Source organism: Falco rusticolus, chromosome 2 (assembly GCF_015220075.1).
Source record: "Falco rusticolus isolate bFalRus1 chromosome 2, bFalRus1.pri, whole genome shotgun sequence".
Classification (NCBI taxonomy): Eukaryota; Metazoa; Chordata; class Aves; order Falconiformes; family Falconidae; genus Falco; species Falco rusticolus.
In genome coordinates, this window is record NC_051188.1 from 32,037,992 (window position 1) to 32,053,560 (window position 15,569).

Sequence of the window (15,569 nt, forward strand, 5' to 3'; positions counted from 1 at the left end):
TCTAAAAAAGCTCCATAACTGATCTACAAGTTTTAAAGAAGCCTGTTCTTAGTGCTGTCAAATACACAGCCTGCATAAGCACAGAGTCTGGAGGAGGCTGTTGCTCCTAGGATGTCAAATCATCCGTTTTCACTTAAACACTTTTGGTTATAACCTTCACTTGTAATTGATCTTTGATTGAGATTTAAAATGTCATTGCAGTTGAAAATAAAAAAGAAAAATACCAAAAATCTATTTTGATTTCAAACAATCAATATACTTACACATTAATCAAAATATATTATGGTTGCTTGCTTTTCAGTTGGGCTCTTATAATGCCAAACATCAAGGAAATGTTAGCACTTCATATCAGAAAGCAGTACTAGTTTTTCATCATAGCATGACTTCCCTCATGAAAAAGCAGTACAGAATTGGACGGGTCTGCATTTATTGTAGAAAATACTTTTAAAACATAAGCTATTCACAAGCTGGTAACCGTGGGTAAAATTCAAACTATCTGAAACATCTTCTAAGAATATTCTATAGCTATTCTTAAAAGATTTACAGGAAGGCTTTTATTTGCCAGGCTTTTGGTTCAGAGTACCTACTTCCCTCAACCTATGAAAAAGAAAGAGAACCTGAAACCTCTTTTTCTTCTTTTTTTTTTTTTTTTTTTTTGAAGTGAAAATGTACATCTCTAATCATTAGTAAAAATAAATTCTGGTGGTGTTCTATTTTTCTTATTTAAAATTCAGTGTTTCATTACCTTAAATACTGTTCACTGCATTTAAAAAAAATGTTTCTGTGTAAATAATACTGACATCTATGGTATACATGTAAAGTCACCTGCTGCAACACTAACTTCAATCTTGTCTTCTTTTCCCATTTTCATGAGCATCCATACATTTTCACAGGTGTCAGGGTTTGAAATTTTAATATGCCATCTCTGATTGAAGGCACCTCACTCAGCTGTTTGATTGACACAGCAGAAACAGAAGATAGATGAGGGTAAAAAAAATTATTCTCTTCCCTGTTCACATTGAAGAAATCCACAACTATGTGGAACCACACCATATCAGTTATAATCAGACACTTCAAACTAGTTTGAAACTTGAATAATTTTACAAACCAGCGGGGGTGCATGTCTTCCTTTGGTATATGAACAAAATGACCACATAAAACCTCCATACTATGAATAATGTTTCGTTTTTACTCCACAAATATACTAAAGATAAATATATTTTGCATATGTTCAGTCACTTATGTGGATACCTGTGCTACACCACTGTAGGGTGTGCCAGAAAAGGTACCCAGTTATAGATCAGTTACTTCTGTCTTCTCTTCCAAGGTTGGAAATTTCACATTCAATACTACTATGACAAGGAGAAAGCCACAAAATCAGGTTCTTAAGTCTGAAGTACTAACAGTTGTTCTAACAACATTTCTTAGAATACGATGTGCACGTGAAGTATTTCTACTCCTATTTTTCTCATCAAGACTTGGGTTACAATGAACTTACTGGAACAGTCCTACAAGCAGGGAGGAACAACAATTTCCATAATTTCTCTGATGATCTTCAATTGCTTGTAGGTGTACAAAGGAGCGTCCTCCCCCTTCCCCAAGGAGGCACTTAACCTGCTCCCAGGCTCAGTCAGCTCCACTTCCCTCCCTGCCTGTTTTCTTGGGTGAGAAAAGGGACCACCATGCAGAATGGACAGAGAGAGTTGAAGGCAGGACTGACCCCCCATACACTACAAAAAGAATATCCTTGCCTCTATTAATTCCTTGAATGACTGCTCATGAAAAAAATATATATAGCTGCCCAAAAGACCAAAATACCCACACTTGGATGCCCAGCATTTCCATTGGTGGAGGAGAAGCCAAGGGCTCTTTTATCACACTTGGCAATGCGCTGGCATGGGTACCAACTATTTGGTTTACACATAGGACAAAATCTAAGACTGGCTGCACTACATCAGACCAAGGTTTGACTAGCCCAGCATCCCCTGGTGACTGTGAACTGTTTCCACCTCCTGATCCTTCACATCTCTGGGCAGAATCCCCATTTTTGATCCTTTGACCCTCACAAACTTCCCCTTATCTTGTTGCCCACCTCCTCCCATCAAACAACTACTTTTCATTTTTCTTTCACTGCACCCCTCCCTTTCATCAGGCAGGTTCTGGGGCTTTGTTAGGTATGCGCAGGAAAGAATATAAAACCAGAACAAACATATATGATGCTCCCTTGAAGTATTTCCTCAGTCTCCAGCCACTTACTGTCCAGTGATTTCTAGAGCCAGATGTGGCTTCTGGAGGTAGCTTTGATGCTGTGAAATACACAGGCTGTGCAACATCAAATTACAGCTCCAACTCTTCACCTACATCACCTGCTCACCCACTGACCAGTGTTTCACAGCATCATAATTGCACTATTGACATTTTCAAATAGTCATGTCTTATTTTCAATTGTCTTTTTGCATTTGTGCCTATTACAACTGTGTAAGTGACAATTGGTCATTTCTTTTCTACAGTAGGTAATACTTCTCTAGATCCTAAAGGGGGGAGGGGGGGAAATTACATCATCATTTGCAGCAATCAGTGGCATTATTATTTTCTCCTCTTACATAAAAGCATTACAAGGTTTCCATCCAATAAGATGAGAACAGCTTAAGAAAATGATCTTCCTCCTTCTCTCCCCATTAGTATACAAGCAGAACAAGGGCAGGCAACAAATATTACAATTTAATAACAGCAGTGCCTCGACCATTAATTTATTTGGGTAGAAGGGTCACATTGCCCTAATTCTGTTGACTAATGGATTGGGGATAAAGGGGCAAGTTAACTTGGGTCTATGACAAAATAAATATTATTTTCTTAGGCTATAATTATTTTATCTTTGCTAAATAACTACTGCCTAACCCTAATTTTGTCTTCTGTCCCACAACACAGGGGAGAAATTCTTAGATTGACAGGAAAATGACTATTAGTTAAAAACATGAAGGTATTTTCATATGAAGAGACAGGCTTGCATAGTTTACTAGGCTGAAACAAAAGCAATTGATATGGCCCAAGAAATTTAAGACTAGAAAATTCACATTATGGTTTTTGACGTAGGCATTCTGTAAGTCCTACATACTTACAGGTATATTACAGGGAACACTGTCTCAAAACATTGTCTCTATAAATCATCATAATTCACAATAAAAAGCCAGAAAACAAGAAGTGCAGCAGGCACTGGGGAAGGTAGGAGGGAGATGTATGATGACACCTGAGGAATGTGGATAGGCAAGCACTTGGAAGAAGAAAGTGCAGCTGCCTTTCTGAAAGAAATTGCATAATATCCTGTAGAACTAGACAGTTGATTTCTTCTCCTAAGAATGTGTGTAGTAGGAGTACCACACACAGCTAAAGCAACAGTCTCCTAAAAAGCTGTTTCTATCTGCAATGATAACAGTTTAACATCATTGCCATTATCATTTAACACTACATTGTTCATTTTAAGCTTCACAAAAGCATACTGCTCTGCCATTTCAGAAACAAAACCATTCACAAAGCTGGTACAATAATTACAGCTGTAAACGGCAGCTACTCATTTAAAACACTGTTAGGACATGATGACATGCAAGTTCAACATGTTAAGGTTTCAAAATCAATTAGAAGATGACTGTTATGAATTGAGCCATTCTGAAGATCCGTAAACTTCTGATAATGTTAAAACTCACTACAGTATTGCCTGTGTGGTGTGACTTTGGGGGACATAATCTTCATTTATAGTGAGTTCAGGAAACCCTCCATCTTTCTGGACATTAAAGGGAGATTCCACTAGTTGCACTCCCAAGCATTATTTCAGTTACCTGAAAAACTAGATCTCTACACTTTTCCAGGATACATTTGTTTTTTGCTTTTGACACCACACCACTCCAAGCTTTCAACAGCAGCTTTGTTCCCGGTATGGAAAGCTTGGCCAAAAGGAGGCAGCAGGTTTTCTTGCTCACGTCTCCTGAAGGGAGATTCAGTCTCCAGCGTAAGGGGGTGGCACTTCACCAGCCACAGGAGCACACACCAAGGGGATGAGAGTTCAGATTTAATAGCCCAAGGCTGCTTGCTAGGGAAATCCCCCAGGAAGATGAGGATCCAAGGAGCTTGCTAGAGCCATGGACCTGATGCTCAGGGAAGCCTGCAGTGCTGCAGTCCCCAAGCAGTGAGGACGGGGAGGGAGCAGTGTGGCAAAAGAGCCTACAATACCCGAGTACCTAGAGACAAAGAGAAGGGCCAATCAACTCCGTGTCGGTGACCATCACCTGAGGGTCTTGGGTTTATGGAGGTGGCAGATGACCACGTAATGCAACACTGAGGTTGTACAACACAAGCAACATCTAATTATCCTGAAATTACTAAATTAAAAACAAAAATTGAACAAAAAAAACCCAAAACCCAAAATAAATTATTTTGGTTTGTCGTATGTCAGATTTCAGAGAGGAAATTTTATTTTTTTGCAGCAGGAGTCAGAAAAATTCACTTAAAAAAAAATTTGTTAATAGAAAACCTTGAGCTACAAATCTACTGCTGCAGCTCTGCAGAAAGCTGCTTGTTAACTCAGAGGAGGTTCTTGATTCTGTACCATAGTGAACAGATGAAGAAAAAGAACAGGTCAGAGGTGGGTACAGACACTCTCAATTAAGAAGAAAAAATTAAGCAAACAAACTATAGCAATGAACAGGCTAAGCATCAAAAAATGTAAACAGAACAAACAACTATAACACCAAACCCAGTCATTTATTGCCTCTCTACTACTTAAATAAAGCCTTCGGCAAGTATTAGGGATAAAGCAGTACATTTTCTCAATGCTAAAACTAGTAATCTCAGAGGAGACAAATTTAAGGTCCTGCAAGCCAGGCTGACAAGAATCAGCTAAACAGAGAAAAAGGTACTCTCACGTTAGGAGTCATATCAATACTAACTTTATCAAACTGAAGAGCAAATACTACTCTTTCCCAACAGGGCAAACATCTGACATGTAGGCTATTTTATGCCTTACATGAAGATAAAAGCCCGCCTCTATAAGACTTTTCTGCCATGCAGATAATGATTTTAGGGTTTGCCCACAGACGACAGTGCAGAAATCCCTAAGACAACCTGTATGAGTAAGACAACATGCTGTAATGCAGCTACATGTTATTCCTGCTCCTATATCACAGCTGTTGGCAAGATGCTGGGGCTGGAAACCTCAGTAAGAGCACCAAATGAGCTCTGCTAGATTGTTTCTAGACTCAAGCATACAGAAAGCTCAGGTCGTACCGTGCTGCAGCCTCCAGTGCGCTCAGTGGCAGTTAGCAACCTTAAAACAGCTGCTCTTGCCTTTGCCTTCATTGCTTCTCCCCTCAGAAGTTAATTCCATGGTTAAAAGTAAGAAACTTCAACTATCCCTGATGCAAGCAGTGTAACAACAGTACAGAAGTGGGGGAAAAAAGACAAAGCATGAAAAAAAGCAGAGTCTGAGAGTAACAGCACTGAAGGTCTGCTTGCTCAGTGTCGTGACTCCAGCAAAGTAGCCAAAAGCAGATATCCATGAATCATAAAACCATAGAATCATTTATGTTGGAAAGACCTTTAAGATCATCAAGTCTGAAAGAAGAATGAATGAAGCCTAAGGACAGAGCAGCCATGCATGATTCTCCTACTGGGTATGGATCCCAGTGCCTACCAGGCTTTTGTGGCTTGGGGTCTCTTAAATCAGATGTCCTCTCAATCTCAGTACCCTTCGGTGGATTACCTTTCACATATCTCTTTGGTGTCCTCTAAGGTCATGTAAGCTTTTAGCAAATACCACCTTCACATCCACATCTTCTGGCAACGAATTCAATAGCTCAATTACATGCTGAGTGCAGAACCACCTCTTTTTATTTACTTTGAAACTGCTTCCTGCTAGCTTTACATCTGCTACATGCCAGTCTTGTACTGGCCAAGGCAGCAAGCATTTGATCTCCCTCTGACCCTTTGATCCATCGTTCAAGGCTCTAATTTGCAATACGGCAAAGGTCTGAACGCATCAAATGTGATCGTGCTGGTAGATGGGTGAACTGCAATAATCAGCAAAATCCCTCACAGAAGACAAACACAATTTGTGGAGTCATGATCTGCAATGCCAAGCACAGCTGAAATTCCTGGAATTTCTCGAGAGTCAGAAGGGAAAACCAAGAACTCTAATACAAGCCAAAAGCATGCTTCTGCTTAGTGTAATACTTTGACAAGCTGGATGTGGACACTGCTGAAGGACAGTAACAGGCTCATAGGATTAATTCCCACTCTTTTATATTGGGTTCTATTCCCAGGATAGAGACTGCATGACAACAAATACATCGGTGCTGCTCAGGCAAACAGAAATGTTAGAATATTCATACAGTATACTAAAATAAATAGCCGGACCCTAAGGACACAAAGGCCATTTATGCAAGTTCCTAAAAATTTTAACGCCAGTTAGTGCTGACCTACATCAAATCCATACCCTTTTTGCTGTTCGACCAGTGCGCCTTCCCTTTTTCTCCACAATATTTATTGCAACCAGTATGATAGACTTTGACTACATATACCTTAAAGCAGGAATTGTTGCTTCTTTGTGTGTTTAACAGCTACAAATGGAGTCTCATTAATGATTATGGCTCCTAGAAAACTACTAGGAAGCCTGTATTTAAAGTTTTGTTGCATTTATCTGTCAACAGAAATAGTTATATTTCCAAGACCAAAATTGTTTCTGTGGCTTGAAAATGGCAGATTCCGTAATTCAGTTATCTTCAAGACTGACTTTTGAGCTAGTATATAAATTAAGAATTACTGGTTTATTCCTCCTGAAGATCATTTTTCAGTTAGTTTCACTTTTGAAGTATAATAAATATACGTTAGCCACTTTGAAGAGGATGAAATCAAATGTGCATTTAGCAGCTTTATACAGTCCTGTGTCGTCATGTTAAGAACTCTGTGCCTTTAACAAAGAACTGCTGATTTTACCATATGCACTTCAGTGTTTATCAAAGTGCTTACACTGAATTTATTTTAAATAAATTTTAAACACATGTATTTTCACCACCTGAATTTTTTATGTTGCAACATCAAAAAAATGAAGCAAGTGTGATCTACAGACAGTTGAAGTGTTGTATATGTGTGTATGCAGTCAAATATGTACATTCACAACTGGCAACACTTTAATACTAGGTTCACACTACATTGTCTGCAGCAGCTCAGATAACTTACTCCTTTTAACCAAAGCCAAATCAGAAATGGTCCCAATGGTGCCTCTCCCTTCCTTAGAAGGCATTTGTACTACTCACTGGCAGGTTTACAGAAAAGAGATGACTAATACCTTGTCCAAATGCATGTTAAGTACTGAAGGCTGCTATTTGCTATAAACTTACATAAAAGGCTTCAAGAAATAACATTTGGATACAACAGTAGTTCAATTGCCTTACAGAAGGTTCAGGAATTGCAACCAGCAGGTTGCACAAAACACTCCCTGGCGAACCCCTGAAGAAAACGGTGCATCTGTAGTTTGTGTACAGAGCTGATACACTCACCTCACCGCCCCCCATCCCCCTGACACCAATACTATACTTTCAAAGCTACCTTCTCAGAGCTTAGGCAACATCATAATCCATTGCTGCCCCGGGAACTTTCATTTAATGCACTTCCAAAAGGACAGTATCCAATTACATTTGTTCCTACAGGTGAATGCATTTGTTTACCGTATCATTCTCAACAGACTACACAGGCTCAGGGCAGCAGCTTCTGGGGATTTTTATTGGGCGGGGGGAGAAGGTCGTACTTTAACTGGCACAAATGCTTGGTTTTCACAGCTTCTGTCACCACTGACAGCACTTACAAGTAGGTGCAAGCAAGGTCATAGGCAAACAGGAGCTACACACACATATTTGGGTTTAAATCCAATGCTCATCATCATACAGGAACAAGGAGAGCCAATTCTCATTTCTCTTTTTCTTTAGCTGAGTGTGTAATTTGCTTCCCTCCTTTCACATTTAATATAAACCAGCCTTCAGGCACTAAACAACATTGGTTGAACCACTAAGCACTGTTTATCACAAGCACTAATCAAATAGGATTTCTGTACAGAAAAAGTGATCTAAAATGATAACATGCAAGAGGAGCTCAAAATTAGTTTAAGTAAACTGGTTTCACTTATGTCTTCATTCCCGAATATTTTGACCCTAACCATAGCATCATTCAAGATATTATGGATGCTAAAGGTTTACATGGACTCAACCAACAGGGATACTTCATAGAAGGAAAATCCATGAGGCCCTGTTAAACAAAACACCATCACACCTGGCTCTGGATCTCCCTGACCAGTGAATCACTAAAGGCTGGAAGAAGTATTCTGGGGAGGTATCACTATGCTTTCTGCATTGTTCTTACACTCTTCTCAAGGCATCTGCTATTGATTACCACTGAGGAAAGGATACCAGCCAGATTATCTTTGGTGGGACCCAGTATCATGTTGTCTGTCTCCAAATAATATCCAGTAGCAATGCTGGTACTATCTCACCTGTTGGGATGTTGTAAGCCACTTACCAAAAATAAATGTGATTAAAAATGTCATACATAATACTAATGATTTGTGACATAAGAAATTCTGAAGACTGACAACACCCTCCTAATGTAAAAATGTGGGGGAACTTTTAAAAGAATATAAATAATATTTAGAAATCCTTTGATTTATCTCATTTACTGCTTTTACTTACTTTCTAACTACAAATAAACCTTAAATATTTTTATTACAGAAATACCTAAAAGCAGTCATTAGGGCCTTGTTATGCTAAAATGCTACGTAAATACATGAAAGACATCATCTTTGCCTCAAAAGTACTTATTGTAGGCCAAGATAAAGTAGATTAACAGCAAAATGGAGCACTCAATCTGAATTACTTGTGAGGCAGCCTGGAAAAGGTCATCTGAGTTCTGTGATGATTTTGAGAAAAAAAGCACATAAACACAACTGATGGCTGAGAGCCCTCCTTTAAATGCTCCAGTGTAAACCAACTATCACCACTCAGAAACTGAATCCACAACCAGCTTGATTCCATCAAGTGGGTTTAGCACTCATCTTCTCAGCATATTTAAACAGCCCCCAGCATACAGTAATTCATTCTTCTGGCCGAAGCAAAAATACAAACAATTGAACATGTGACCACCTTACAGAATATTTGCGGAACAAGGAGACACCATGAGTGAAAAGCAGACAATTCAACCATTCCAATACAAACTGAAACAGAATAACACCCCCCCCCCCGGAAGCCAAGCAAAACTAAGGCTGCATCCCTGCAACTAAAGATCATCAGAGAAATGCAATATAAGTATCAAAATACTGATTCATTTTAACAGTTAAACCCTCAAGATCTGCTTTACATGAGACATCCCACAGCAGTGAGTCTCAGTTTTCAAGTGGCATAAAATACTAATCTCTAGAAAGCAGCCCTTCATAACGTTAAAACCACACCACAATTAACATATAATCAGAGCGAACAGGTTTTAACAAGTAACTGTGAAAAACTGCAAGCTATAAAACACACCTTGAATTCAGTAAGTCGTCAGACTACAACATTTCTAGCACCAGTCTTTTGACATGCTTAAGCCAGTGTAACAAAAAGCACCTCAATATTACGAAGAATTCCCTCCTAGAAAAAACAACCCCCAAACCCTACTCCTAGCCAGACACAAAGTACACACTTTCAACAAGATCGAACACTGAAATGCAATTCAAATAAAAGTATTAGAAAAAACAGACATCTCCATGTTAAAGTGTTCAAAAAATTACGTTGAAGAAGACATTTTGAAAACCCACTAGCATTAGTCTTATGTTCAGGAATTGGTCTCTAAGCCAGGCCCATGAGACTCTTTCCAGTCCATCTGCTGTCTCTGCCACTCCCAAGTGCCAGCCCAGTCCCAGTACTGTTTAATCTGTGTGCATGAGAGGTAATCCTACTGACAAAACAGATTTACCTATATATTTTATATTAGATGTGTCTGGTTTCCAAGGTTCATGGGCCCTTACTAACAAACAGTTGCACTTATCTGTGCTAGTACATCAATGATATTTTTGTAACATCCCTTTAACAAAAGCAGAAAAGGGGATTTTTATTAAACATTACTTGACACTGTAAGATTCTCATGCTGTTGTGTACCTGTCCAGGAATTTCAGTAACATAAGCCCAAAGGATTTAGCAGAAGAGAAGGGAGCAGGCTAGGAACACAGAGCCTTGACAGTTCTGCTGGAGCTGCTGGGGAATTGTACTTGCACGTACCTATGTTAGAATAAGACTTCCTGGACTGCCTCCTTCAGAGGCTGTAAAGGAAGCCTGCACAGACTAGCTCAGACCTGAAATAAAATCTTTAGATTCTGAAGGCTGATATCCTATTTGATATAAGCATGTTGCCCTTTTCACAAAAAAATAACAAAGGGCAATACTTCTATTGACTACTACGAACTGTGTAAAAAAACCACTTTTACTATAGCAACGGCAGTTTGAGATGCACCCTCAGAATTTTTACTGTACTTGAGACGTCGTTGGACTGACTAATATGTAACTGGCAGGTAATAACCAGTGAACTAGCCATTTTTCACTCTTTCGAAAGAACTTATAATTCTTTCACAAGAAAACTTTTTTCCATTAGAAAAACAGAATAAAGTACAGTACTAGAAGACTACTTTTCTGACTACTTAGTCTATGCAATTAAAATCAAATAACAAAACATTTGGAAATTTGCTACAAACTTTCCAATCAAGAGGAAAGAATTCAAACTAAAAAATACAATGAACTTAAAAAAAAACAGTTGAGAAATAAAAAAAATTAAATATTTAAAATAACATTCCAAGGAACATTACATTTCTAAAGCTTTCCCACATCATTTATTCCCTTTCTTTTACATAACAAATATTAATAATTTAAGCTTTTGGTTGCAGCAGAGAATCAGTTTATGAAATCATTTTTCAATTTTATGAAATTCTACTCTAGAAATGTAACAAAAAAAGACTCCTTACCAATTTCTTGATAAGTAAAACTGAAAAGCTGCAGTCATAATTAATTTTCGTAGTGTTTCAAAAAAAAGCATCCATACTTACCAGCACTGCTGCTTTCAGATTTTTCTTCCGGTTGGCTTTCTGGAAAAAAAAACAACCAAATGAATAAAAAAGGGAACATAACATTTCTGTATTGATTATTTGAAATTACATGTAAAAAGTGGATTGCAAAGAAAAGAAGATGATAAATTATGATAAAATCATAATCACTGGATTTGATTAATGTTTATAAATTTACCTTCTGAAGGTACCTTTAGTGCCCAAACTCACAACTTAAAATGAGTGCCCAAACTCACAACTTCCATTACACCTCTGAGCTCTGCAAGAATGAAGTTACACATCTGTACAAAATCAGTAGTACGATTATGCTTAAGCAACAAATAGTATCTATTTATCTCACTGGTCAGTCTAGACAAATGAATATTATTTTTATATATAAAAAAATATAATCAAGGTTCTGCAAAAGAATGCTCTTAATTGGTATTAGGTAATTTTTTTAACCTGATCAACCTCTCCTTTACCCTTTCTGCAGATCACACAAGAATTTATCTTTTCAGTCTTTTCCCTTTCTGATCATTGGCCCTCAAACGATACTATAGCCCAACCTGTTAAGTACAAAAAATGCACATAATCAGAAATGTCTCCTGTTCCACAAAGCAGAGAATCAATGTATGAAGGAAAAACCTAGGCACAAGTGTTGCAAAGTGACTTGCCAAAAAATTATCATTTGGGTGAATGGTAGAGTCAGATTCAGAAACAGCTTTCTGCATGACATTCCAATCCCACATTTCAAGAAATGGCAGCCAGCGAATGTATTTTGGTAAACTGAGTTCTAACATCTACCAAGCCCTATGAAATTAATCCCCTACATAAAATTATCAACCTAAAATTTGACTTCTCCTCCTACATTTCTCCTTTTCACACATCTTCTAAGGTAAAGAATAAAAAGAACATTTTCATTCATCTGAAATACGGTTTAAAATGGTAATATTCATCCTTAGCTTTCAACTCAGACATGTCACAACTATCATTACGGGCTATTTATTTACAGATGAGAGCGAATTACTGCTTTAACTCAGATAATAATTTTTGAGTTCAGTTAGTTTGATCATTTTTGCCATTTACAGGCTGGGCATTAACTGAACTGAAAACCTGCAATATTTTACAAAACCTTTTTTCTTCCACTGATTCTTTCTAGTTTTCATGGCTGATAGCCCTGTTTTCTCATTGAGATGGCTGACAGCCTGAGAACTAATGCAAATGGAAAAAGCAGTATCTCACAGAGCCTTCTTTCTTTCCCAGTAGCTGTCATTAGTCTTAGCAGCTGAAAGCACGTGCTTCCTCAAGAGAAAATATCCATTATATGGCCTCTTCCCACCCGTGAGTACTCACAAAGTGAGTTAAAATTCCGCCAACTTTCAGATATACATGCAGGATAGCCTGTTTGCAGGAAAACATGTATTTTCTCATTGACATCATATTTTCTGTGTTATTTAGCACATTTACAGCACAATGTTATTACCCAACCAGTACCCTAACTCAGTTGTAACTTAATTAAGGAAACATTCAGTACACACACACAAAAGAGGACACAATGAAGGACACACAAGTGTACTAAGATGTCAACTGCTGCCTGGACTGAGATGTAAGAAGCAGCTGGATTTAAAGCAGTTTCTTTTTAACTGTTTCAGTGAAAGACTAGCTACCTAGCCAAAACTACTGCATAACACATCAAGCATTTCTGATTCAAAGAACAATAACGTGTATCATGTCTATAGGTGGAGTGTGTGTGTTTGCTTGTATGTATCAACAGAATTTGCCCTCAACAGCAGAGACAAAAAAACAGACAAAATTCAAGCCTTGCAAAAAAGTGGTGGGTTTTTTCCTCATTATTAGACAATTTGGATTTGTTATGACTAGGTCACAAGTCTCTGCTTTAAAAATCTTCTCAGAACTAATATCATGAAGAAGGTAAAAGAAGTTATACTATGTCTATTCAATATATTTTATTGATGCAGACTACAGCTGCTCAGCCTCCTCCACAACATGCAAGATTAACAGATAAATATCAATAGGTTGGGGTTGGTTGGTTGTTTTTTTGTGGTTGTTTTTTTATTGGGGGTGGTGGTGGTGGTGCAGGTTTTTTTACACATACATCAGTAAGACTGAAAAAACCAAATTTTAAGTCAATGAGGAAGGCAGAAATCCAATTCTATTCCCATCACATTGAACCCATTCTAACATACCTTGTATTTTGTGCATTGTATTCTCAATTGCTAAATTTGTACAGACATTAACAGTCTATAGTTTTGATAACAAAAATGAAAATTAGGAGCCTACCCGTGCCAGCCAGCTGAACCCACTTTACAGTAATTTCTTTATTCTCGCAACACTCGTAAGAAGTAAATAAATACAATTTCCATTTTTTAGAGGTGGAGAAGAGAGATGATGTAAGAAGTCACAGTTGTTTTCTAAATGGACCGTAAGTCACAATAATACTGACCCATCAAAATGCTGTCTGTAATTAGACTAACTTGAGTCACATATTCTGCTTTTATGATCACGGGTTGCATCTTCTTTATGATCCTCAAAAATATTTGAAAATTTGCATAAATGCCAGGGACCTGAAAGGCTGCTGCTGCTTCTATTTCTTTTGATCGTGAGGCTGCTGATAGGTTTTCCTCTTCTGCTAACAGTCCATAAAAGACTGAAGTACATAGAGGAACAAAGTAGCATTAAGACCCCAAACCATTTTGGAGACAGAAATGCATGGCAGATTGAATAGAAATAATTGGAAAGTACTGTTAAAGTAGACAGGTATACATCAAAACTCCTCAGCAGGCAGAGCTAAGATGGCAGAATGATGAGGGAGTGCATTTAATTCCTAAAAAAGAGTCTGATGAGAAATTTGAGAAGTCAAACATTAATCTAATAGGATTAGTAGTAGTAATAGAAGGCATCAAGATTCTGAGCACTGCATATTTTATTGGAAATAATTAAATGTAATTAAAGAAGTAACTGATTTAATGATGGGAAGAAACATCTTTCCAGGATTTTTATTAGTCTTTCTTCCATTCACATTTCTTTAAATGTCTGGATAGATCTGGTATTTCAAAATACACAAAATACAGAATACAAACCTCTGAATATTCATTTTCACTGGAATACAATTGTGCATTGTACATTAAACAGTAGGTGTGATTCATGTACAAACTCAGAAAAGGTCCTTTCATATATGAAAAGCTGTATAAAGGAAAAAAAACAACTCAAAACAAAGGGAGAATATTCAAGGAGTGTGGGAATAAAGGAGCTGTTCTAAGGTATATAAGCAGTTACGTGTATTATTGAACAAGAACACAAAAAAAGCTGAAATTCATGAATTGAGATTCTGAAAGAAGAGAAGATTCAGGAAACTGGAGAAGAACGCAATGTTAACAGCCAGCAGTCTTCTGTGAAGCACAAAACAGTGAAACAATCCATGCATGAACGCTGCTGAGAAACAAAGTTCTGGCAGTCATTCTGTCAATGGAATTCTCTAAACACTTTTTACTTTCAGCAAGATGGAACAAGCATGAAAGAATTTAAAGTCACTAAAACAGGCATTAAGGCAATCCCACTTATGAAGGGGGAGTTGTGAAGATACACTTAAAATTTCAATAAAATGAGTCATCTCATCCTACTTTACAGAAATAACTTGTAATTTATTTGTGCCGGCAGTGTAAAACCTTCCTCTCCACCCATCAGTCCCTTTACAGTTAGGGATGCAATTGCCTGCCAAGGTCTGTGTTTTCCCAATTCACATTAGTAGCACATTTGTCCAAGAACTAGCTCAGTAAGAAACTTTTATCGTTATCTGTAACATAGCTCCAATTTTTATTTATATTCAGGGACAGCAATCCTAAACTACCTGCTGGCGAAAAAATTAAGCAACAGTCAATTAAAGCAGTAAGGGAATTAATTTATAATTGCAATCAGAAAATTTTGCTGTTAAATGTTTAACAAAAGCATGTTCCCATTCCTTCAACCAAGAAAGAAACTGTCAAATTACAGCACATCTTTATGTCAGGGTGTCTGTCAGTAGGAAGCTCAGAAAAAAACAATTTTAACCAAATATACCTTATGTCATGCCATGACTTGCACCTAGATAGTTCTTAGCTATACATGCATAAGAAAAATTAATTTTGTTCAATACAACAAATGGAAATATAAGCAAAATGCTCTCCTTTCCTCCCGCCCAAAAAATTACAGCTATGATAGCTGATGACAAAGATAAAATAAAGTGACTGGAAGCACAAATAGCATTGTTGCATAGCAACTGTTGATGTACATATGGTGATGTTTATGGAACAGAATGTAGTTCATATTTAATGCAGAAATAATACTGAAACCAGCCTAGACAGCAAGACCTACACAGCAAGAGACAACTGTACTTCAGATCCCTCTGCAGTCATCACAGAAGCCACAGCTTTGCTAAACTGATATTCAGGAACACCACCACAGGTCT

General features: G+C 37.6%; 1 protein-coding gene across 1 annotated transcript in view; it reads right to left on the bottom strand.

Annotated features, from left to right (window-relative positions):
• GTF2F2 (general transcription factor IIF subunit 2) overlaps nucleotides 1-15,569 on the bottom strand; it is an 87,557-nt gene that overhangs the window by 58,555 nt on the left and 13,433 nt on the right. Inside the window, exon 5 of the mRNA XM_037377762.1 lies at nucleotides 11,108-11,146. Within this exon, the coding sequence (XP_037233659.1) occupies nucleotides 11,108-11,146 (39 nt within the window). The remainder of the gene's footprint in view (nucleotides 1-11,107; nucleotides 11,147-15,569) is intronic.